Source organism: Scyliorhinus canicula, chromosome 11 (genome assembly GCF_902713615.1).
Source record: "Scyliorhinus canicula chromosome 11, sScyCan1.1, whole genome shotgun sequence".
Taxonomy (NCBI): domain Eukaryota; kingdom Metazoa; phylum Chordata; class Chondrichthyes; order Carcharhiniformes; family Scyliorhinidae; genus Scyliorhinus; species Scyliorhinus canicula.
Window position 1 is genome coordinate 54891583 of NC_052156.1, and position 26880 is coordinate 54918462.

The 26880-nt window shown below is 42.2% G+C and overlaps 1 protein-coding gene across 2 annotated transcripts in view; it reads right to left on the minus strand.

Annotated features, from left to right (window-relative positions):
- Nucleotides 1-26880, minus strand: part of suclg2 (succinate-CoA ligase GDP-forming subunit beta) — a 473504-nt gene that overhangs the window by 123118 nt on the left and 323506 nt on the right. For both annotated transcript variants that reach the window (XM_038810602.1, XM_038810601.1), the window contains 2 exons: nucleotides 17084-17245; nucleotides 6169-6311 (listed from right to left, as the gene is read on the minus strand). In XM_038810602.1, the coding sequence (XP_038666530.1) occupies nucleotides 6169-6311; nucleotides 17084-17245 (305 nt within the window). The remainder of the gene's footprint in view (nucleotides 1-6168; nucleotides 6312-17083; nucleotides 17246-26880) is intronic.

Sequence of the window (26880 nt, forward strand, 5' to 3'; positions counted from 1 at the left end):
AAAAGCCAGCTCTTTAGCCCTCTGCTAAACCAGCCCCGAACCACTGCCTCCAACCACTCTGCCAATTAGAGACAGCCTCGCACCGATACCAGAAATATCCCGGCATCGTAGGTGCTGTCATCAAATGGAGACACCAGAAGGGACCCTGGCACAATACCTACCCTTGTAGCGATGCACCACCGTTAGAAGTCGCACCCTTCCTGACCACCAGGATCTGCCTACATGGGCCTGGTACGATAAGAATAAAGTTGACCTTGTCTTTGATGATTCCTGAACATGAAAGCATCCTCTCCTTATCCTTGCGGTCTCAGCAGCGGCTACCTTAACGGTGGCATAGCCGAGTCTGCTGAATGCCGGCTCTCTACTTGGGAAGATAGTTCTGGAAGGCAGGTGCCGTCCTTAAATGTAGAGTGGTCCCAGTGGTGGCCTTCTAATGGACTTTCACTCGTATAATGCAGCCAAAGGTCCTGCCGCCCACTTGCATGTATGGGGTCTCACTTTCACTTTCAGAAGAGCTTACTATTATCATAATATGCCTTTAAGGTATATCAGCAGAAGATCACGTGAAGGAAAATGTGTCATGAATTTCAGTCTTGTTTCATTCTTGGTTTCATTCTGAGTATGAGGCTGAGCACGCATATACTGTGATACCTTCAAACTTCCCACATTTAGATATGTCATGTGTACCGAGGTACAGTGAAAAGTACTGTTCTGCGTACAATCCAGGCAGATTGTTCCAAACATAGACATCGGGTGAAGTACACGGAGTGTAGTGCTGCACAGTAGCGAAGATGCATGGACAAGTCAACTCAGCCCGTAAGGAGTCTGATAACTGCAGCGAAGAAGCTATTTTTGAATCTGTTAGTGCATGTTCTCAGACTTTTGTATCTTCTGCCCAATGGAAGAGGTTGGAAGAGAGAATAACCCGGGTGGGAGGGATCTTTGATTATGCTGCCCGCTTTCCCAAGGCAGTGGTGAGTCAATGGATGGGAGGTGGTTTCACGTGATGAACAGGGCTGTGTTCACGACTCTGTAATTTCTTATGGTCTTGGGTCAGGCAGTTGCCATACCAAGCTGTGATGCAGTCTTTCAGGTTGCTTTCTGTAAAAATTGCTAAGAGTCAATGTGGACATGCCAAATTTCCTTAGTTTCCTAAGAAAGTATAGGCATTGTTATGCTTTCTTGGTCGTAGTCCTGACGTTGGTGGACCACGACAGAATGTTGGTGATGTGTACCCCTAGGTATCTGAAGCTGTCAACCATCTCCACCTCGGCATCACTGATGCAGACAGGGGTGTGTATGACACTTCACTTCCTGAAGTCAATGACCAGCTCCTTAGTTGTGCTGACATTGGGGGAGAGATTGTTGTCATTGCACCATGCCACTAAGTTCTCTATCTCCCTCCTGTATTGTGACTCATCATTGTTTGAGACTGACCCATTACGGTTGTGTCAGTAGCAAACCTTTGGATGGAGTTGGAGCCGAATTTCGTCACACAGTCATGTGTGTATAGGGAGCATAATAGGGTTATCATGGAGGAGGTATTAATGTTTATCCTTAATGATTGTGGTCTATGGGTCAGGAAGTCATGGATCCAATTGCAGAGGGAGGAGCCAAGTCCTAAGTTTTGGAGTTTGGATTTGAGCTTGGTTGGGATCATATTGTTGAAGGCAGAGCTATAGTCAATGAATAGGAGTCTGACGTAGGAGTCCTTGTTGTCTAGATGCTCCAGGGATGTGATGAGTGTAGGGCTAGCGAATGCTGTGGACTGGTTGCGGCGGTGTGAATTGCAGGTGATCAAGGCATTCTGGGAGCATGGAGTCGTTGTGTCTTATGACCAATCTCTTGAAGCACTTCATATTGCTAGGTGTCAAGGCCACCAGACGGTAGTCGTTGAGGCATGTTGCCTGGTTCTTCTTTGGCACTGGCTGATGGTGGTCTTCTTGATGGTGGGAACCTCGGTACGGAGTAGGGAGAGTTGAAGATGTCCACGAACACACCCGCCTGTTGGTCCGTGGAAGATCTGAATCTATGACCAGGGATTCCGTAAGGACCCATTCCTTTCCATGGGTTCACTTTCAAGAAGGCCGATCTTACTTTGGAGCCTGTGATGGTGGGTATGGGTGTGTCCAAGGCCGCTGGGACAGTTGACACGCTTTGTTGGTTTCCTGCTCGAAACGAGCATAGAATGCATTGAGTGCATCGGGGACGGGGCTCTGTTTCCAGAGATTCTACTTGGTTTTGCTTTGTAGCCCGTGATGTTGTTTAAACCTCGTCTTAACAAATGTACCTAGCCTTAACAAATAAACTCTCAACATGTATATATCCAATCCCTTATGATTGGTGCCTTGCGTCTTGTACAGTAAATAAGTTGAAAATATTATATATTTCTAATAACAAAACACGGTGATCTGCAGTGGTAAGGCAGATGGCAGCAAGATTAAATACAGGTATGACGTGCTACATGACATGAGAACACCCGCAACATTTTGGTCAGACCCAAACAAAGTTGCGGCGTCGGAGAGTGTTGAAAATCCAGCGCCATGACTGTGATGAAAATCTTTGGAGACATGACACCAAGATAGTGCTCAAATGAAGATCTGGTAAACAGACAGATCCCTCACGGTGAGATTGCAGTGCATACCCAGTCAGCTCCTGTCTGCGGCAACGTATTGAAAGGACCAGCACTGGATTAGCTCAGTTGGGAAAGGGGAGTGACCGGACTTTGGGCTGGAATGATAGTAAGCAAGGGAGAGTCAAGCAAAAAACAAAAATCCCTCCACAAAACCCATCATAAAAATTGGCCCAGAGAAGGTTGTGATTATAACCAGTGGCTCTGGGAGTAACTGAACAGATAAATTACTTGGTTGCACGGTGTACCGAAAACAACCTCTCTCTAAATGTTGGAAAGACCAAGGAACTGATCATCGACTTCAGGAAGCGTAGCACGACACACACTCCCATCTGCATCAATGGCTCCGAAGTTGAGATGGTTGATAGCTTTAAGTTCCTGGGGGTCACCATCACCAACAGTCTGTCCTGGTCCAACCACGTTGATGCAACAGTCAAGAAAGCTCAACAACATCTCTACTTCCTACGGAAGCTAAAGAAATTTGGCATGTCTCCATCAACTCTCATAAACTGATGTGCGATAGAGAGCATCCTATCCAGCTGCATCACAGCTTGGTATGGCAACTGCTCGGTCCAAGATTGCAAGAAACTGCAGAGTCATGAACTCAGCCCAACGCATCACACAAGCTTGCTACCCCCAACATTGATTCTGTATACACCTCCCGCTGCCTCAGGAAGGCAGACAGCATTATCAGAGACCCCTCCCATCCAGGCATTGCCTTCTTCCAAACCCTTCCATCAGGCAGAGGGTACAGAAGTCTGAAAACCCGCACATCCAGACATAGGAACACCTTCTTCCCCACAGCTACAATAAGCTTCAACGACTCTCCCTCGGACTGATCTGTTCCCTGTAAGAACACTATTCACGACACCCTATGCTGCTCTTGCTCATTTGCTTTCTTTGGCCCCTTGTTCTGCACTGTTTGTCGATGTACCATTTGTCAAAGTTCTGTTGATTATTCTTTTCTCTACTATGTACGTAATGTGTGCATTCCCTCGGCCGCAGAAAAATACTTTTCACTGTACTTCGGTACATGTGACAATAAAATCAAATCAATCAATCAATCAGTAAACTGAATAAAAAGTAAAGACAGCATTACTCCAAAGTATGTTCTTGCCAAAACACGTCTCCGTGGGCAGAGCGTAGGAAAGTGTGCAAGAGCAGCTACAGCGACACTTATCCCAGGTACTGCAGCGGAAGGAAGGTCAAAGGGATATTGTCAAAATGGCTACAACATCCCCCAGTTTGAACTTGGATGCAGTCCCCAAATTTACAATATTTGAACAGGGTATAAAGTTATGGTTTCTTGATTCAGGTGTGTCTGAGCCAGGGAAGCAAATCATCAAAATCTGCCTAGCAATTCGGAAGATCTACACAGGATGAAACCATTGAGATTAACAGAAGACGAGCCAAAGGATCCCCAAATATTAGGGATTGGATTGAAAGATCAGTCCAGAATCAGGTTCATCTGTATTCACCAGCATGAGTTCATGTCATTTCAACAGCCGACAGGATCCATTGGCCACTTTGACAGCAGACAGAGAAAGGGTAAGTCCTGGATTTTTCAATGGCAGAGCAAGCAGAATTGTTGAATTGCTGATCGCATCCATTCCCATGAAAGCATTCCGGAAAGATCTGCTAGACAAGCCCAAAATGTACAGGATCGAAAAGCTACTCAAGGATAGATGCAAGTACAAAGCAATCTGCGCGAGTCATCAAAACATACAGGTTGCTAAGCACAAACCCAATTGTTGAACTCACGAGAACACCCAAACCTAGCAAGACATGTGGAAAGTGTGATCTTCTGCATACACCAAGCAAATGTCCAGCTTTCCATCAGTTCTGAAAGTCATGTGGCAGAAAGGGCCATTGGCAGCAGCAGTGCACAAGAGAAAAGACTTATGCAGCTACTGATCCAAACCTACAGTAGGCAATGGGCACCTTCAAGCAAAAAGAATGACCATCCAGAATCCTGTCTGAAATGCAACATCAATGATGTTCCACGAGGATCAGTGTTGGGACCAATGCCGTCGACCATTTAAATGAACAATGTGGGCTCAGAATTGAAAGTCGAATTTCAAAATTTGCAGACAACACCAATTGGGGAATATAGTTCATACAGAGGACTATAAAAAATGCAGCAAGACATCAATAAAATTGCAGAATGGGCATATAACTGGCAAATCAACTGCAATATGTGAAGTGGTATATTTTGATAGGAATGAGGACCACATATGCTCTTTAGAAACTAATTGCCTAAATGTAGTGGATAAGCAGCGGGATCTGGAGGTACAGATACACAAGTTAAGGAGGCTATTAATAAAGCAAAAAAGCACTTTGCTTATTTTTAGAGGAATAGAATTGAAAAGCTGAGAAGTTGTATAGATCCTTGGTTAGACCCTACTTTGAGATCTATGAACAATTCTGGACTCTATACAATGTTCATAGAGCTTGTATCTACTATCATGGGCATTCAAAGTGGTGCTATCTCACATAGACATATCCATTAGCAAAGGTCAAGACAGATATCCCTTCTTACTGGCTTCCTCGGCTCCTGCCAGTGTGATCTTCCTCATTAAGAAGAATGAACAGAAAGGTCAACATTCCTTCCTTTTGTTACCAGTTACTGTGTTATTGCTAATACATACAAAACAAATGCATATTTGATGCCTTACCACCACCCGTACTCTAAACATCAACTCCATTACATAATTATTTTTGAAAACACTTTACGTTAATCACCATAATTCTTCAATTTTTAAGCAAAAGTATGTTGCAGTTGACTGAATATTAAAACTAATTTAAAAGCTTTGGCTGAAATATTTCCCTGGACTATAATATTCCGGGGATGGTATTTATAGGCAGTTGCTGTTTCTGCAGGGATTTCAAGTCATGTAATGCATCTGGTTTAATGAAAATCATTTAAGTTTACTGCTGAGTTCAGTAAAAAAAAAAATATTTTTTTAGCTCAATTTAACTTACTAGCTAAATTACAAGCAGGACAAACAAAAGTAACTGAAAACCTTTATGACCAAAGAATTAGCGAACAGAGAAAAAAGATAGAAAACTAGGAGTAGTTGATGTTAAAGATGATTCCTGCCACATGAATATTAAAGGAGGTATCAGCTATATTGCAACAGTCAATTTTGGTATAACACAGATAAACGATGTGAGTTCACATTTACATTTGATTTCCCCTGTTAATATTAAGCAAAATCTCTGCCGATAGTTATCTCTTGCCCAATTTGCAAATAAGCAATATGTGAAGATAAAAATCTACAGGAAAACATTTTTTTTTGACTAGGGTACCATGACATATAGAAAACTGTAGATCATTGGTGCTCAGAAGAATGCTCACACATTAATCATTAAACAACCTAGTGTTTGTATTCAGTGTATAACTAAAATAATTTCATTTAGATTCTAATTATTTATAAAACCTGAAAGATAACAAAGAGCTATCAGTATAAAAGTATTACATTCCACTACCCTTATAAGGTGTTGCAAAATTTTGAGGTACAAATATGTTGTCTTACCCTAGGATCTGTAGTAAGCAGCTTAAATGCCTGGTACACCTGATTCTCTTGCACACCACCACCCAGATCAAGGAAGTTTGCTGGCTTTCCTCCATGAAGATCAATGATATCGCACGTGGCCATAGCAAGGCCAGCTCCATTAACTGTTTTTAAGGGAAACATCATCTTTTACAATATTATAAGGAATTATCTTACAACACACCAGGCATAACAATACAAAAAGCCTTGTGACAATACTGACTATAGAAGGAGCCTTGCATGAAACATGAAACTGACTGATTGGATTCATCTTTTAAATTAAAAAAAAAAACAGTACCCAATTCATTTTTTCCAATTAAGGGCCAATTTAGCATGGCCAATCCACCTAGCTTGCACATTTTTGGGTTGCGGTGGCGAAACCCGCATAAACACGGGGAGAATGTGCAAACTCCACATGGACAGTGACCCAGAGCCAGCGCCGTGAGGTCGCAGTGCTAACCGACTGCACCACCGTGCTTCCCTAACTGACTGGATTCATGCTTTTACAGTTAAAAACACCCTGGAACTCCCTACCTAACAGCACTGTGGCTGCACCTACATCACATGAACTGCAGCAGTTCAAGAAAACAGCTCATCACCACTTTCTCGAGGGCAATTAGGATAAGCAGCAATAAATGTCAGTGCCATCCCTTGCTTTAAAAAATACATACTTAGCCTTGATCAACACTTCAATAATATGCTTCTTTTCTTCGATCCTGATGAATGAAAAATATTGAAGAGCATTTTCAAAATGAAAACTTAAAGAAATATAGCAAGATGAATAGCTGTGAATGAATATAGTTTGCTTGTAAACAAAGATTTGACCACACAAAAAAATGTTTCTTTAGTTCCATTGATTTATACAATTACAGATACCAGTGCTGCTAGGTAGGGAGAATTGATTTATACAATTCTATTGTAAACAACAGTCCATAAGGATGATCAGTACCCATTCTCAGGCCTCCTAGCTATAAATATGACAGACAGGACGTGTACCCTCATTGCAAATACTCCATATTAGCGTAGGTAACTCTAATAATATCAAGACTGCACAGTGGAATTGTGTTTACGTCTGACGATCTTACTTAAATTAGTGCCCTGCAGTTCTAGGAGTGTTTGCGATTTTGTGGTGCCCCAGTGCATAATTTAATACATGCTGAATTTGGGCATCAACATGTGCCACTGCAGAAGGAAGCATCCCCCACAACTGCTATTTCAAGGATATCGTAGCAAATGCCCTCATCCAGCAGGTCAGATGTTTGATGGAATACTCTCCGTTTGCATAAAGGACTGCAGCTCCAACACCACCTTCCAGGACAAAACCATCCACCTAGCTGGCACCCCATCCGCCACCTTAAACATCACCATAGCATGCACTATCTACAGGATGCACTGCAGCAACTTACCAATGTTTCTTTTACAGACAGCACCTCCAACAAGTAACATTGACTATCGAGAAAGACAAGGGCAACATGGGGACATCACCAGCTTGAAGTTCTCCTCCTCATATCACCAATTCCTTTACAGTCATTGGATCAAAATCTTGAAAATCCCTTTCAATAGCATCATGGGTGTTCCTTCACCACACAAACTGCAGCAGGTCCAAAGGGCAGCTCATCACCCACTTTTCAAGTTATGGGCAATAAATCTTAGCCTTGGCAGTAATGTGCGTATTCTGCTTATGAATTAAAACACTTTTGCTGGATTTTTGCTGGTTTGTCATTTCAAGTTGCTAGTTGGTTTATTAATGTTTCTCGATGTGTTTCAACACACTAGAAATTTCATACAACAAGAAGTTCCTGACTTTGCCTTATAGATGGCGAACAGGCGTTGGGGGTTAGGAGGCGAGTTACTTACGATAGGATTCCTAGCCGTTGACCTGCTCTGGTAGCCACAGTATTAATGTAGCTAGTCCAGTTCAGTTTCTGATCAACGGTAACCCCCAGGATGTTGATTGCAGAGGATTCAGCGATGTTAATGCAAGGGGTGACAAGGAGCGATGGTTAGATCCTCTCTTGTGGCAGATGGTCAATGCCTCACACTTGTGTGGCGCGAATGTAACTTGCCACCTGGCAGCCCAAGTCTGAATATTGTCCAGGTCTTGCTGCATTTGGACAGGTACTGCTTCATTATCTGAGGAATGATGCTGAATATTGTAGTCATCTGCGAACATCTCCATTTCGACCTTATGCTGGAAGAGAGGTCATTGATGAAGCAGCTGGTTGGGTCAGGACACTACCCTGAGGAACTCCTGCAGTGATGTCCTGGAGCTGAGATGAATGACCTCCAACCACCACAACAAGCTTCCTTTGTACCAGTTATGACTCCAACCAGTGAAGAGTTTTCCCCCTGATTCACATTGACTCCAGTTTTATTAGGGCTCCTTGATGCCATACTTGGTCAACTGCTGCCTGATGTCAAGGGCAGTCACACCTCACCTCTGGCATTCAGTTCTTTTCTCTATGTTTGAACCAAGACTATAATGAGGTCAGGAGCTGAGTGACCCTGGCGGAACACAAACTGAGTGTCTGAGAGCAGATTATGGCTGAGTAATTGCCGCTTAATAGCACTGTTGATAACTCCTCCCGTCAATCTACTGATGATGGAGAGTAGTCACATAGGGCGGTAATTGGCTAGGTTGGATTTGTCCTGTTTCTTATGTACAGTACACACCTGGGACATTTTCCACATTGCCGATTAGATACCAGTAGCTGTACTGGAACAGCTTGGCTAGGAGTGTGGCAAATACTGGACCACAAATTTTCAGTATTATTCCAGAATATTGTCGGGGCGCATAGCCTTGATCCAATTTAGAAAACATTCAACCCACGCAAGAACATGGAAATACAAACAAGAACATGGAAATGCAAAAAAGAACAAGGAACCCCAACAATTCCCCATATCCACCCACACACAGCCCTTGTATTTTTACAAAAGAATCTACCTCCTCCGACGCATCAAAGAAAAAGTCTTTCCCATCAAAAATCATTCTTAACTACAGTGGGTACATCACCCCAAATCGGACTTCACTTTTATACAGGGCGGCTTTGGACTTGTTGAACGCTGCCCGCTTCTTTGCCAGCTCCGCGTCCAAATCCTGCTAAAACCTGATGCCGTGGCCTTCCCATTTCAATAATCTTTATTAGTAATAATCTTTGTGTGTCACAAGTAGGCTTCCTTTAACACTGCAATGGAGTTACTGTGAAAATCCCCTAGTCACCACGCTCTTGGGTACACTGTGGGAGAATTCAGAATGTTCAATTCACCTGACAAGCACGTCCTTCGGGACTTGTGGGAGGAAACCGGAGCACCCGGAGGAAACCCACGCAGACACGGGGAAAAGGTTCCGACCCCGCACAGACAGTGACCCAAGCCGGGAATCGAGCCCGGATCTCTGGCGCAGTGAAGCAACAGTGCTAACCACTGTTCTACAGTGCCACCCCATTTCTAATCATAATGCTCTTTTACGCATCTCAGTACCTGCTCTTTTTCCCGAAAATTGTGAAATTTCACAATAGCTGCTTGCGGTGGGTCATTAGGATAGAGCTTCTGTCAGAGTGTCCATAAGCACAATCCAGCTCAGGAGGGGACGCGAGTCCACCTTCCCTCACCATCTTTGCAAAGTACTCTGTGAGAGTTGGGTCTTCCATCCTCTCTGGCAACGCCACAACACAGATATTTTGCCTCATGGAAAGATTCTCCACATCATTAAATTTGGCATTCAGCATTTATTAGCCTCAGCCATCAGTGACATCTCTGCTTCCAGAGAGGCAATCTGGTCACTGTGCCTCGAAAAGACCACTTCCATGCCTTGTATTGCAGCGCCATGCGTTTTGTTGGCCTCATGACATTATCCGCTCATTATTCTAACCATTGCCGGTAAGCATCTCGGCTGTTAATGGAGTGGCTGGAGTCATAGAAGCTGCCTCCACCATTTTCTCCCTGAGCCCTGAGAAGACTACGATTCGGTCAATGGATTATCGTTATCAGGCTTCTTCTCCCCACTAGTCTTCCTGAGCAGATCCCCGATGTAGGACCTTATTTCCTTAAACAAATGGGTTTTTGACCAGAAATACTCCCAGACACTGGGTAAAAAGGGCTAAAAAAAAAGCACCGTAGCTGGAGCCACCTCGCGCGCATCTTCCACCGACATACCGTCACCGGAAGTCCTGGTTTTCCCTCATGTTGACATTACTTCTTTTGCCATTCACCTTATTTCATGTTGGGAGGTTCTCGAACATTATGCCTAGGGAAACTATTTTCTCTCTATCTCTATCTCCTCTGTCCACATGTACAATTTTGCTAGCTTCTATCAAATTTCTTCTCAACCTTTGCTTCTCTAAGGAGAACAACAATATTACTGAAGTGCATTGTCCCTGAAGCCATTTGCACAAATATTTGCTGCATCCTCTCCAAAGCCTTCACATCCTTCTGAAAGTCGAACATTAAGAAATTACTGCTATTTACTCCTTTTTTGTGCTGAGTGCACAAAGATGGCATTTCAATCTGCATATTGTAACAAATGTCATCCCCAGATTAAGTATATACCGGTGCCTATCTTTGAAAATTAAGCACTCTTGATGTTAGTTTATGTCAGAAATTGTTTGCGACCATTAAAACAAAATTAATGTTGCAATATTTCTTTTGAAGTTTGAACCGTTATAAGTCAACTTATTTATTTTCTTTAATTGTATGGAAGCGTACATTGCATGTATTGTCTTTCAGAACAACAAAATATCCAAATGATATTTGGACTTTTGAAAGCTGGGAAAACACAAAATTGGGAAGGGAAGTATCAAGGCAAAGGGACAGATAGGGAATTCCGAAGGTAGGACAAGGTCGGCTGAAATTTCAGGTAGCAAGTGATAAGCAAGGGGAGAGGAGATAGAAGACTTCCAAAACTGCTGGTGATGAACTGAGTTTGCAGGTGTAGACGGCAGTAAGACCATTAATTAATTTTTAAATGTGAATTTTGCATTTGATTCGGTATGAGTCAGTTGAGTTCATCGAGGCTAAAACACAAGAATATCAGAAATAAAGGCTGGAATTATCTAGCTGTTGGGATTATCTTTTCCCGCTGGCAAACCCACCGGCATGGGGTGGCTTCAATGGGAAATCCAATTGACAAGTGGCAAGAGTAGAGAATCCCGTTGCTAGTGAACAGCGCACCGCCAGGAAACACATGACTAGGGACCAAAGAATGCAGCCCGAGAGCTGGAATAAGCATTTGGCCCTTTGAAACTGCTCCACGATTCAAAAAAATTCAAAACTGACCTTCAATGTAAAAATTATAAATTGAATGACAGTTTTTACTCATTTGCAACTTCAATCCTTCTATTTCCCAAACAATGATAATTAATTCTCATTTGTTCCATATACTGGAGGAAGTTCATTCACCAATAAACTTGGGCATTGAAACAAGACACTAACCTGAGTATCTTAATCCTTTGCAATTCAAGTGTTTCACCATTTAATAATCTTTCAATCATTATTTCCTAAAATATATTACATATAGGTTATAAGAACAGAAGAACTAGGAGCAGGAGAAGGCCACCTGGCCCTTCGAGCCTGCTCCGCCATTCAATGAGATCATGGTTGATCTTTAGTGGACTCAGCTCCACTTTCCCGCCCGAATACATTACCATTTATTCCTTTATTCTTCAAAAAACTATCTATCCTTATCTTGAAAACATTTAATGAAGGAGCGATAGGCAGCATCTGATCCCGCTGTATCACAGCCTGGTATGGCAGCTGCTTGGTCCAAGATCGCAAGAAACTGCAGAGTGTGGTGAACTCAGCCCAACGCATCACACAAGCTTGCCACCCCCACATTGATTCTGTATACACCTCCCCTTCCTCAGGAAGGCAGACAGCATTATCAGAGACCCCTCCGACCAGGCATTGCCTTCTTCCAGACCCTTCCATCAGGCACAAGGTACAGAAGTCTGAAGACCCGCACACCAAGATACAGGAACAGCCTCTTCGCGAAAGAGAAAATGCTGGAAAATCCCAGCAAGTCTGGCACCATCTGTAGGGAGAGAAAAGAGCTAACGTTTCGACTCTGATGACTCTTTGTCAAAGCAAACTTAACTTATAGCTTCTTCGCCACAGCTATAAGATTCCTCAACGACTCCCCCTCAGACTGATTTGTTCTTTGTAAGAATACTATTCATGATGCCTTATGCTGCTCTTGCTCATGTATTTGCTTTGTTTGGCCCCTTGTTCCGTACTGTAACAAATCACGTTTGTCGATGTATCATTTGTCAATGTACTCTGTTGATTATTCTTTCTGTCTACTATGTATGTACTGTGTATGTTCTCTCGACCGCGGAAAAATACTTTTCACTGTACGTTGGCACATGTGACAATAAATCAAATCAAATCAAAATATAGTCTCAACTGCTTCGCTGGGCAGAGAATTTCATAGATTCACAACCCATTGGGTGAAGAAGTTCCTGCTGAACTCAGTCCTAAATCTACTTCCCCTTATTTTGAGGCTATGCCCCTAGTTCTTCTTTCACCCGCCAGTGGAAACAACCTGCCCACATCTATCCTATCTATTCCCTTCATAATTTTATATGTTTCTATAAGATCTCTAAATTCCAACGAGTACAGTCCCAATTTACTCAACCTCTCCTCGTAATCCAACCCCTTCAGCTCTGGGATTAACCTAGTGAATCTCCTCTGCACACCCTCCAGCACCAGTACGTCCTTTCTCAGGTAAGGAGACCAAAACTGAACACAATACTCCAGGTGTGGCCTTACTAACACCTTATACAATTGCAGCATAACCTCCCTGGTATTAAACTCCATCCCTCTAGCAACGAATGACAAAACTGCATTTGCCTTCTTAATTGCCTGTTGCGCCTGTAGACAGGAATCATGCCATGTGGCAATGTGGCGCGGTGGCACAGTGGTAAGCACTGCTGACTCACAGCACCAGAGACCCAGGTTTGATTATGACCTCGGGTGACTATCTGTGTGGAGTTTGCTTATTCTTCCCGTGTCTGTGTGGGTTTCCTCCGGGTGCTCCGGTTTCCTCCCACATTAAAAAGATGTGCAGGTAAGGTGGACTGGCTTTGTTAAATTGCCCCTACATGGGATTTTGGGGATAGGGCAGGGGATTGGGCCTGTGTGGGGTGCTCTTTCCGAGGGTTGGTGCAGACTCGATGGGCCGAAAGGCCTCCTTCTGCACTGTAGGGATTCTATAACAATCAATTGAATACACATCATGGGAAGATCCAATGCAAAATACCACCACTCGGGCATGAATCTCCGAGCTCATTTGTCTCAAGAAGTACTCAAGTTATTTGTTTGTGCACTATTCGCTTTCATAACTGTACCTCATATACATCATGTATTTATTCACAATTCCTGCCTGGATAAATGATATCTAGTATAATAGTCATTTCAAATAATATATATCCTGTGGTGCTGTTCATAAACCTTTCAGTACTAAATCCCCCAAAACTCAATTGAGTATAGGAGTAATAGAGGAGTTAGATTTCACCTGGCAGGTTTGATGATGGGGGATTCATCGGGTGGCCCAGGAGTTGGTTTTAGGCCGACGTGAATTTACAATGAGATCTTCTATCCATTATGGCAGATCAGGAAACCTGCGGCAGGCCGACACCGGCATAAACCTCATATACATCCAGCTAACGGGATGGATATGAAGGTCCGACCACCCATTCCTGATTCTCCACTAACCAACGGAAAGCACGCCAGTGCAAAACACATTTTGAACAGCGTGGCGTGCAGAAGTCGGGACTCACCTGACCAATGCCTGGGGCTGCCTCCAGTATTCAGGATGGAGGCCGCTGGCAAACCTGGAACTGGGAATACCACAGCAATGAGTGGGGGTAGTGCCCACAGATAAAAGTTCCAGATTCGGCATCCTGCAGGAGGTCCATCTTCTAGCCGCAATGTTCCTGAAGATCCATCTTGATTTTCAGGAGTTCCACTTTCTTTCTTAGATAGTGGGTCAGTGATGTAGGGTGCTTGTTCAATATGATGATCAGATAGGACGGCGGATCATGCGCCATCCAATCCTGCCCTGCCAAAGAATATGACGCAGAACACCCAGTTACATAATTAATAAGGTTTGAGATTTGTGGTGTTTTCCCACCAGCCTCCATAGCAGTCTTGGACGGATAATGCCCAGTCCAACTCATCATCCACCCTAGGTTTTAAGGTGTACGGGACAGGTCGGGTGCATATGCAGCGCGGTCGAGCCATGGGGTCCACACTTATTCGGGCCATGGTTCCTTTTATGGTCCCAATCCATCTTGGAATACCGATGGAAATCTCTCGCAGAGCTCCTTCAGGACCAAATGGGTGCATGAGGCACATCTGCTGTCAATCAATCCACCCAGGTTGCGTGGCCAGTCATGCCTCAGCAAGCTTGGACCCCTCCCATGGACCACCACCAGAGGAAGGTTTGCAGACTGTTGACCATGCTTGACCGGAACCGTTGAAGTGCCCGCTATTGCTAGTGGTTCCCCCATAAAGCTGGTCAGACTCGTGTTTGTGTCCGACAGGGTCAGTGATAGAACGCCAGACCGCATGCGGTCGAACGTACACCGCCGACTGACTACTAACACTGCTGTCCCAGTGTCGAGGTCATGCAGATTCGGTGTCCGTTAATCCGTAGGGAGATTCGGATGGATGCATTTCTTGGCGCAGCTAAGTGTAATTGCTGGTAGTTGCTGTCCACATCTTCCACATAGTAAGCCCTGTCACGTGGGGGGCTTTCGTGCCTAGTGGGCACCTGTCTCTCCTGTCTCTCTGATTTCTGTGGCCTATTGCGGCCCATGCTGGCTGGTGAGATGAGCAGGAAGTTATTTACTGACTTGGCTTGGGCCTGAGAAGCCGTGTGGAACTGGAAGCGGCGTACGATGAGCGGTGGTTTTGGGTGAAATGCTCTTCCACCAGGGTGGCAAGTGACCGGGGATCTGGTGCGACTGTGTGAGTCAAGCTCTTTATCACACTGTAGGTGGGCCCTCCGCAAGCCGCCAATAATATAACAGTTTTTTGTGCATCGCCAGTAATCGCATTTGTTCGAAAAAAATAGTCTATGCGTTCTACATATTGGCTCCAATCGTCTGTCCATGCTTCAAAAGGTTGCAACTTTCCGATGAGTGGCATTTCCATGGTTAGTAATGGGACCTGCTGAAGCCTAGACGAGGTGGAAGGGTGTGTAGCAGCCGGTGTTGAAGACTGCTCCACTGAATCCTCGACACCAACCTTGAAACCACAGTAGACAGAACGCACAGATCAAAGTAGAAATTACAGAACAAGGTTTATTTCGATACAATTACAATACTCCTCCACTCCCCAAAGGGTCTCCATGCCCGACTTACAGCTCGGCCGGGGTTTTTATACCACTGGCGCTCTTCTTATAAAGGAGAAACCACGCCCCCTTATAGGAGAAGGCCTGCCTGTCTTAAGGGAAGTTCCTGTTCTGGGGAAGAGATGAGAAATCGTATAGTTCTGATCCTGGGACCTCCATTAGAGTTATAACAATCATCCAAGGTCGGAATCGAACCCTGGTCCCTGGCGCTGTGAGGTAGCAGTGCTAAGCACTGTGTCACCATAGGCCACCTCAATTAATCTCCCTGTGCGTCTCATGGAACACAAGCTCCCTTGCTGGTGGGTGGAGGCTGGGTCTCGTAAATCCACCTCCTAAAAGCCGGCCCGGACGGGGACCAACGTGATCGGTAGTTCCAGTTGGGACCTTAGAACTGGAAGCCGCGTTGTGGCCTTCACTTTGCGTTGGTTTAGTAAATAACTTGACTGTTTAACTTACCTTCTCAGGCCTTCTGAGCTCTTATAATTATGAATTTGAGAGGTTTTTGTGCAGCATCATTACAGAAGATGTCTTAACGCAAGAAAAGTAGGTATTAAGGTTTCAACGATGAAGGAAGTAAGATGGGACAAGGCAAGCAATGTTGCAGGTGTCCGGTGGATGTACCTTTAAGAAATGGGGGTTTATCAAATAGCTGCAGTGATGTCAGAGTGTGGGTGGAGCTGGGCTGTCTGTCTATCTTTTACTTTTGTTTTTGAGCTGGCAGCTGCAGTATGTTTTTGGTTTTGTTTTCAGAAGTGAAGAGGTGCAAGAAGATGTTATGATCTCTCTCTCTGCAATCTAAAGATCATTTATAATTTCAAAGTAATACCTGTTTCCGTAGAGAATGTAAACCTGCTGTCTTTATTTTAAAAATGATTTAACTTATGGATGTCGTTTGGAAAGTTGTTAAGGGTTACCAATACAATATTGCATTTGGCAAAGTATCAGTGTTTGTAGTTGATAAGATGCTTATTGTGTGTTTATAAAATGTTAACTAGATTCATAGAATAAACATTGTTTTGTTTTAAACATACTTTAGCTCCTGTTGCACCACACCTGTAATGTGGGCCCTTGTGCTCCCTATGACCAAAATTTATTTCAAATTGTGTGTCAGGTGAACTCCATGATATACTTTAGGGTTCTCTAAACCTTGGCCCATAATGCAGGAGCATGACTTTTTAGTGATCGAGTTTGAACAGTGCATAGCAATTGTCTGGGATGGGGATAAAGGGAGCAAGGGTATGTATTTTTTTGCAATATCCAAATAAGATTCCTTTGGTCCTCAGAATGTTTCACTGAGGACATTATGACACTAACTCAACAATTTCAAAAATCCTACTCATTAAAAATAAAATTCAACTGACAAACAAAACTTCATATTAATGAGCAAAATTATTTAGGTAGTTCCTTTCAATCAAACTATTCTACAATTGTTTCTAGGTACATCAACAGAGGATCTGTCTCTTTAATACAGCAAACAAATATGGCATTTCCCATAGAATTGAAAATTGTTTATAATAGCTTAACTTAAAAACTTACGACACTCACCGAAACAAGCAATATTTCCATCCATACCAATGTACTTGAGGTCATACTTTGCTGCTTCACTTTCCAAGGGATCACTTTCTGATATATCATCCTGAGAAAAGATTTCCTTCTGTCTGAATTCTGCATTATCGTCGAAGTTGATTTTGGCATCAAAGCAAACAACTGAAAGGTTGAGATAGGAATGAATTTAAAAATTACATTTATTAAATATTTGACACGACATTTTAAAATTTGAATGTATCAGTTCTACGCAAACTAAGTTCTTCTTCAAGGTGGCAGGATGTTTCTACCTTCGATAAAACAGAAATTAAAACAAAAATCATTTCAGAAACGTTGCTTAAAGTCAAAAGGTCTGCTCAATCCACTTGAAAAGTTACTTGATAATGTCCTTGGCCATAATATAGAAATTTTAAAATTTCAATAGCTAACGCAATGAGAAATCTTGATGCATTTACATCAATAATGTAATAATGTACCAACTGGCAACTGGTATTGGTATTTTTATGGCTTTCGGACAATATTGAAATACAGCAAGTGAATTCTTTGTTTCCAAGGATTGCAAGAATGAAAGCTTATTTTAATCTACAAGTTATACCACTAAAAGCTCCAAAAACTCGACTGTTATTATGTGAGTGGAGCTTCTAGGAGTTTTATACATTAGAAAGATAAAATAATAGATCCAATATTTTCTAATATAGGATCATAAAATAGTCGCAGCAGAGGCAGCTGCCATTTCACCCATGATGTCCATGCCTGTTTACTGCAACAGTAACACATCTGGTCCCACTGCTCCACCTTATCCTCATCGTCTTGCTCCACCTTATCCTCATTGTTCTGAAAATGTGTTTTCTTCAGGTGCTTATCCTCACTGTCCTTATCCACTTTATCCTCACTGTCCTGAAAATGTGTTTTCTTCAGGTGCTTATCCCATTTTCTTTTGAAAGCCACAATTGTATATGCTGCCACCACACTCTCAGACAGTGCATTCCAGATCCCAACCACTCACCGTGTAAAATAGGTTTTTCTCACTTTGCTATTCGTTCTTTTCTCAATCACCTTAAATTGGTGTCCTCTGATTCTCGATCCTTCCACAAATGAGAAAAGTTACTCTCTATCTACTCTCTCTTGATCGATCATGACTTTGAACACTTCTAGAAAATCTTCTTTCAACCTTCTCTTGTCTAAACATAATAATATGGATGTAGTTTAAACACACATCGTTAAAAGACAGGCTGAGATTAACACATCTGCTTTCTTCATCTCATTTTTCAAAGTTAGTTTTTTTTTGCATTGTTCCAAATGCAGTCATGTGATGGGACATTCCAGTGTTCAACACTATCTTTGACGACATTGAATGAAGCATGAACTAGTTTTGATGAGGAAAGTTGTCTCTACCATTCCACAGATACAGCCCTACAGGTGAGTATTGCCATTTGACTGTAAAGAGATGTAAACAGGTTGGAGACTACAGTTTCAAGGAGAATCCTAAAGGAGAAGAAAGTAAGGAGGGGCGCTAGTCAACCAGCAGAGTGGTTGTGTAATGAAGAAGAAAATAAATAAACAAGCAATCAGGATTATGATCAGTGGGACTGCCGGTTCGGTGGAAACTTGACCCCTCAGCGATTTGGCTGTCTCTTCAAGTGATCTGAAGAGTATTTGGTCTAGATTCCTGTTCAATATATTCACTGAAAATTGCAGATAAATATACATGAGAAATACTTGTGCCCATATCACATTATCAAATTGCATAATTTGTTACATGCACTAAATTATATGATTCTCAGCTAAGGAAAATTAGATCATCAACAAAATGTAATAATGCATATAAGATCCTAGGCACTTATAAGGAAAATGATACAGGACAGCAAGTCATCCAATGCTTCCAAGGACAGCAAAAAAAAGAGAACACATTTTGTGCATCGTAGCAGCAATATTTCACCATCAAATCCATTCACATAGCTACTTGGGATGCATGTCATCTAATTTGAGCATTCGTTCAAAATTTGCGTTAACCCCAGCAAAATAACCCTCAAAGACACCAAAATGTGGACATTCATGAGAGAAACTACTATAATTGAACAAAATAGTATTTAGTACCACAGTGAAACCAGTGATTCAGTCACCTCAGGGACTGGTGGAAGCTCTTTTTAGCTACAGATGTTCTTATATTTAAAATGGTCATCATATGATCTGGAAAATGGAGAGTTTTTTAACCAACATCCATAGTAGCTGAGACATTGTTTCATCTCTGGGATAGAGCCATGTGAGCATTCAATCCTGGACATAGTGGTTTTTCTGGCATTATGGATGCTGTCTTGCACATACACTGACTGCACTAGAAATGTGGACAGTAAGGAAGCAAGTTGCAAGTGGAACTGATTAGTGATGCTGAGTCAGTGAAAAGTTCCAATTGCAGCAGCTTTGCAACAGGATACCTTTTGCGTTTTAATTTGTAAATAAATTTGCTGTATTGAAGGTTGTCTGGAGTTCATATTTCAGTTGGGAACTATGAGGAGCCAGTGACTGTAGCATTATAAGGTTTGGATTAGCTATGGAAAAAGGTGTGCAGCAATCCAGGGCGAAAATAATTAATTGGGGCAGGGTCAACTAAATGGAGTGAAAATTGATCTGCCCCAGATAAATATAATATAATCTTTATTAGTGTCATAAGTTGGCTTACATTAAGATTGCAATTAAGTTACTGTTATAATGGGCCAGGGTTTAGAGAACACCAAAGTATATCATGGAGTTCACCTGACCCACAACTTTTAATAGATTTTGGTTATGGGGAGCACAAGGGCCCACTTTCCAGGTGTTATGCAGCAGAGACCTTACGCATTTTTAAAACAAAACAATGTTTATTCTATGAATCTAGTTAATGAATCTATGAATTTTATAAACACACAGTAAACAGTTTATCACCTACCAACACAAATAATCCCCTCAGATACAATACTCTAGAGATAACCCTTAATAACTTTTCTAACAACATCAATAAGCCATAGACCCTTTTAAACAAAGACAGTAGGTTTAAATTCTCTACAGATAAAGCAGGTATCACTTTTAAATTATCAAGTGGTCTGGAGACATTCTATCGCTTGCAGAGAGAGAAATCAAAATACACCTTCTAGCTTGAATGCAGCTCCCCAACTGAAAATGAAACCAAGACACAAAGCAGCTTTAAGCTCACAACGAAAGTAAAAGACAGAATCACATTCCAGCTCCACCCATACAATGACATCACTGCAGCCATTTGATAAAACACACTTTTCTTAAAGGGACCCACACATAACACTGTGAAAATCTCCTAGTTTAAAAAAATATATATTTTTTTATTGTCACAAGTAGGCTTACATTAACACTGCAATGAAGTTATTGTGTAAAGCGCCTAGTCGCCACACTACAGCACCTATTTGGGTATACAGAAGGAGAATTCAGATTGTCCAAATCAACTAACAGCACATGTTTCGGGGCTTTTTCGGGAAACTGGAATCAAAGGTTGGCAGACAAAACTTTAACTAAACAATGGGCTACCTTTAAAGAGACTTTTAAAGTTTGGCAATGGTCAAAATACATTCCCATGAGGGAGAATGGGAGGGCAAATAAATCTTGAACTCCCTGGATGACAAAATGGGATAGTGACTAAGATGAAAAATGTCAAGATGCTAATACTGTAGAGAACCAGGATGAATATAGAAGGTTCAGAGGGCAAATAAAGGAAAAAAATCACAGAAGAAGCAGAGGGAGAGCATGAGAAGACTTTGGTAGCTAAAATAAAAGGTAATTCCAAAGTCATTAATAGGCACAAAAATGGCAAAAAGGTGAGAAAAGGAGTGAGGCCGATTAGAGAACTAAAAGGGTTTTAAGCATGGAAACAGGGAACAAGGCTGAGGTACTAATTGCATAGTTTGCATCTATCTTTACGAAGGATGACGATGCTGCCCAAGTCATTGTGGAAGAAGAGGTAACTGAGGCACTCAATGGGCTACATGTTGACAAGGTGGAGGCGTTAGGATGGCTGATTAACGTAAAGTTTAAAAGTCACCAGGACTGGCTTTGATCATAGAATCACAGAATCCCTACAGTGCAGGAGGATCTACTGATTCTACACCGACCTTCCGAAAGAGCACCCGACCTAGGTCCACTCTACCGCCCTATCCATCAAACCCCATGTTTTTGATACTGGAAGAAGGGTGAAAATTGCAAAGACTCGGGCCATAATTCTCCAATCCTCACCAAGTATGGAAATGGTGTCAGAGGACTAGAGAATTGCAAATTTAACATTCTTATTCAGAAAAAGGATGCAAGGATCAGCTGAGCAACCACAGGCCAATGATATAGAAGCTTTAAGAAACCATGATTCAGAACAAAATTAAGGCTCACTTGGGTAAATGTGGGTTAAGTAAAGAAAGCCAACATGGATTTGTAATGGGCAAATTGGGTTCAACTAACTTGCTTATTTGATGAGGTAACAGAGCAGGTTTAGAAGGTAATGTGGTTGATGTGGTCGACATGAACTTCCAAAAAATCATGAGATAAAGTGCAGAACAACAGGGTTGTTGAAAAAAGTTAGAGCTCATGGAATAAAGGAACAAAAGCAACAAGGATATGAAATTAACCGAGTGAAAGGAAACACTATAGTGGTGAAAGGTTGTTTTTTGATTGGAAGAAGGATTATCGTGAGATTGCCCCAGGGGTTGGTGTTCGGAGATGATAGAGACATTCGAATTCTAGGCAAAGTAAATGGCCAAGTTTCCCATTGGTGTAAAGGTTGAGAACCAGAGAGCATTGATTTAAGGTGATTGATAAAAGAAGCAATACAGTACAAGAAACCTTTTATGCATTGAATAGTTAATGTCTGGAATGCACTGCCTGAGTGTTCAGTGGAGACAGATTCAATTACGGCTTTCTAAAGAGAATTGGATCATTAGCTGAAGAGGAAAGATTTGCAGGGCTGCAGGGAAAAGATGATGAGTGACACTAAGTGACTTGCTCATGCAGAGAGCCTGCACAGATATGGCTGGCTGAATGGCCTCCTCTGTGCTGCAACCATTTCAGGTTTCCCATTCTATGATTCAGTACACATTTTCCACCTTGGGGGAGTGCAAACTGCAAAAGCTACACACTGTAACTTTTTGGTTTAGCTCACTGGGCTAAATCGCTGGCTTTTAAAGCAGACCAAGCAGGCCAGCAGCACGGTTCGATTCCCGTACCAGCCTCCCTGGGCAGGCGCCGGAATGTGGCAACTAGGGGCTTTTCACAGTAACTTCATTGAAGCCTACTCGTGACAATAAGCGATTTTCATTTCATTTTCATTTCATTTCACTTGTTCAAAAAAGGATTCAAGGATAAAACACAGCAACTACAAGCCAGCCAGTTTAGACTCAGTGTTAGGAAGGTTTGTAGAAATGATAATTCTGGACAACATTTAAAAAAAAATTAGAGTATCAATTCTTTAACATTCTTCCAAGCAATTTAGCTTGGCCAATCCACCTAGCCTGCACATCTTTGGGTTGTGGGGGGGGAGACCCATGCAAACACAACGAGATTGTGCAAACTCTACATGGACAGTGACCTGGGGCCGGGATGGAACCTGGGTCCTCAGCACCATGAGGCAGCAGAACTAACCACTGCGCCTCTGTGCCACCCCTAATTCTGGACAACATTAACAGTCACACAAAGTGAATTATGGAATGACTACATGTATTTGCTAATGGTAAATCATGTTCAACTAACTTGCTTGAGTTTTTTTTGAGGTTATAGAGAGGTTGATGAAGGCAATGTGGTTAATGAGGGGTACATTGATTTCCAAACGACATTTGATAAAGTGCCACATAACAGGCTAATAAGCAAAGTTAAAACCTATGGAAAAAAGAATTGCAGCAGCATGATACAAAATTGGATACGTCATAGGAAACAGTGTTGTGAATGGCTGTTTTTTGAACCAGAGGAAGCTATCTAGTAGAGTTGCCCAGGGGAGAGAATTAGTATCCCTGCTTTTGGATTGGATTGGATTGGATTTGTTTATTGTCACGTGTACCGAGGTACAGTGAAAAGTATTTTTCTGCAAGCAGCTCAACAGATCATTCAGTACATTGGAAGAAAGGGAATTGAACAGAATTCAAGAAAGTACATGAGAATACATAATAGGGCTACACAATATATACAATGTAACTACATAAGCATTGGCTTAAGCTAGATTTGGGTGTACAGGGCACAATTTCAAAATCTCCGGCTGACACAAAACTCGGAAGCATTGTGAAATGTGAAGAGAAAAGTGATAAATATAGGCAGGATGATGGAATGGGTGGATATGTGGCAGGTAAAATTTAAAGTAGAAAGATGTGAAATTCTTAATTTTGGTAGAAAAAAAAGTGGGATAAAGCAACATCAAATAAAGGGTATAATTCTAGAGGGGGTGAGAGAGCAGAGGGACCTAGAGTGGAATGAAAGAGATCGGGTACGTTTAGAAAGCAATTAAGAAAACATATGGGATCCTCGACATTGTAAATAGAGGTATAGATAATAAAAGCAAGAGAATTATGATAAACCTGTGTCAAACACTGGTTTCACCTCAACTGGAGTCTTGTGTCCAGTTCTGGGCACCACACTTTAAGAAGTATGCAAAGGCATTTGAGAGGGTGCAGAGAAGATTTACAAAAAATGGTTCCATGGTTGAGGAACTTCAGTTTTCTGGATAGTTTGGAGAAGCTAAAGCTCTTCTCGCTGGAGAAGATTGGATAGAGGTGTTCAAAATGAGGGCAGATTAATAAAGAAATTTGGCTGGAATGCTAAATTTGCTGATCTTGCTCGTCAGAGGTCCCACCATGGATAAGACCGGAGAATCATGCAGAATATGTAGAGCAAAAGAAGCTACGGCGACATAATGAAGAACATTTTTATGCAGTGAGTGTTTGTGATCTGGAAGATGCTGCCTCAGAGTTTGGTGGAGGCAGATTCACCTGAAGTCTTCAAAAGGGAATTAGTTAATTTTCTGAAGAGAAAACATTTGCAGGGTTACGGGGCAGTGAGCTTGCAGACTACTGGCACATGATGACCGACTGGGCTCCTTCTGCACGTTAACCATTCTATGATTTGAGAATGTCTGTGCTTTCTGATTGTGCCTTATATATTTTACCAGGTAAATTATTTGGGTGTCTCAATAAGTCTCCATTTTACGCCAGTGCCCATTGTGGGAGTGCCTATATTCATTGTAGTAATAGCAACATGCTTACTGCACAATTTAGCAAATTCAATTGGAAAAAAAGTTAAATTCGGCAGCTGCCATCTTGAACTTCAGCCAACTCTGCAAGTGTGAAAGAAAGTTCATGAAAGCATGTGTTACATTCCAAAGTGAAACATTCAACACAATACAAAGCTTTCTCAACTAGGTTAAATTTTTTTGCTCAGGGACTTCTTACACAAGTTAAATTCAAATTTGCGACACAATCCTCAGAAGAATCAGCATCATCAAATGTTGTCCCTCTCTAAATCAGCTCTCCCTAAATGTTGGAAAGACCAAGCAACTGATCATCGACTTCAGGAAGCGTAGCACGAGACACACTCCCGTCTGCCTCAATGGTTCCGAAGTGGAGATGGTCGATAGCTTTAAGTTCCTCGGGGTCACCATCACCAACAGTCTGTCCTGGTCCACTCACGTTGGTGCAACAGTCAAGAAAGCCCAACTACGGAAGCTAAAGAAATTTAGCATGCCTGCATCGGCTCCCACAAACTTCTACAGATGTGCGATAGAGAGCATTATATACGGCTGCAATACAGCCTGGTATGGCAACTGCTCGGTCCAAGATTGCAAGAAACTGCAGAGTGTGGTGCACTCAGCCCAATGCATGACACAAGCTTGCGACCCCCACATTGATTCTGCATACACCTCCCGCTGCCTCAGGAAGGCAGACAGCATTATCAGAGACCCCTCCCACTCAGGCATTGCCTTCTTCCAGACCTTTCCATCAGGCAGAAGGTTCAGAAGTCTGAAGGCTCGCACATCCAGACATAGGAACAGCTTCTTCTCCACAGCTGCAAGACTCCTCAAAGACTCTCCCTCGGACTGATCTGTTCCTTGTAAGAACACTATTCACGACGCCCTATGCTGTTCTTGCTTATGTATTTGCTTTGTTTGGCCCAATGTTCCACACTGTAACCAATCACTGTTTGTCGATGTACCATTTGTCAATGTTCTCTGTTGATTATTCTTTTGTCTACTATGTACGTACTGTGTTCATTCCCTCGGCCATAGAAAAATACTTTTCACTGTACTTCTGTACATGTGACAATAAATCAAATCAATCAATCAATCACTACAGCACCCACATCATCCTGCTGGTTCAATGCAGCTGGATACTAATTTACCTGGAGTCAAGTGTAAGCAAACTCTATATCTACAGGACACTTACTGATCTCTTTCACCCTATCAATGCCAACTGCCATGCTTCATAATACATAATTCTCAGTATGCTTCTGAATCTCCTGGTAAAGAAAATAATAATCTATTCTCATGAAGAATAGTCACAGGTCAAAATATAGTGCACATTTTCACCATTTGATATATTACAAAGAAGGTCAAGCTTGATATATGCTTGTGCTGAAAATCATTTTGTATTGTAGGTGTGAAGCTTTTGCAAGAATCTTTACTTTTAAATCACAATAAAGACAATTATCTTGAACTTAAAATTCAATGATCCCATTGTAAAACAGCAGGTAATTTATACTCTGCAAGAAATACTTTTCATCTTTCTGTGCAAAACAAAACTACTATATTTCCTATGCAAACAGCGCAAAATGCAGCTAACAGATGATGTAATGTGGCACGCTGATCATTGTCATAATTATAAATTGCATACCTGTTTTTACTAATTTCCAACTTCAATATTTCCATTATCTAAACAGTAACATTCAATTCCAATTTGTCGCCTATTCCAGGGCTGCCCGTACCTGAAGGAAGTTTATTCTGTTATAATCCCCGCTGATGTTAAATGTATCCCGAAACCCAGAGGGTAACTTGGAACACTGGTTCTTTGTGGTGTATATTTTCAATTTGGTATGTGAGGAAAGATACACAAGCCAGGAAGGAATAGTCTAGTAGTTTTGTGATCAATTCATAAAAAATATTTATTAACTTGAAGGAAAACACTTGACAAGAAGGACCATAATACACTATAACAGTGCACTCAATTACACTGATGGCTACACACACATGGTGTTACGTGAAGTTGCCCCTTTGTTTCCAACGACCTATGTTTCTTGAAATGAGACGTCACTTGTTCCCAAACAACATCCAATATTATACAATTCTGAGCTAAATCCAGCAGAAAATTACTGTGCACAGGTCATTTATCCACTTTTGAGAAAACGTCTTCAGTTTTAGCGAAGGTGTAATCTTCTCGGTTCGAGTTTTTGATTTTAATCGGCTGCCCTTTTTTGCAATAATTTGTTTTCAGGGGAGACTGTTTTCTGTAGTGTGGTTGTGATGGTAGCTGCCTCTACGGCGTAATTGTTCTCCAGTTATATTGCTATGGATATATTAATCTTTCCCTTTGATGTTACCACCCTGTGAACCAGGCTTTTAGCATACAGATTCCAAATATCTTGGGCAGGATTCACCGAGTCTCTGTGCCGAAATCGCGCTCAGCGCGGGTGGCAGAGAATGGGTGTTGCCGCCGAAATTCAGTGCGACGCCACTCCCGCGATTCTCCAGTCACTGGAGAATCGGCACCAATCGTGCGCAGGTGCAGTCGATGCGGCGCCGATCGGGGGCCATTGAAAGATGCCCCGGCGGCGAT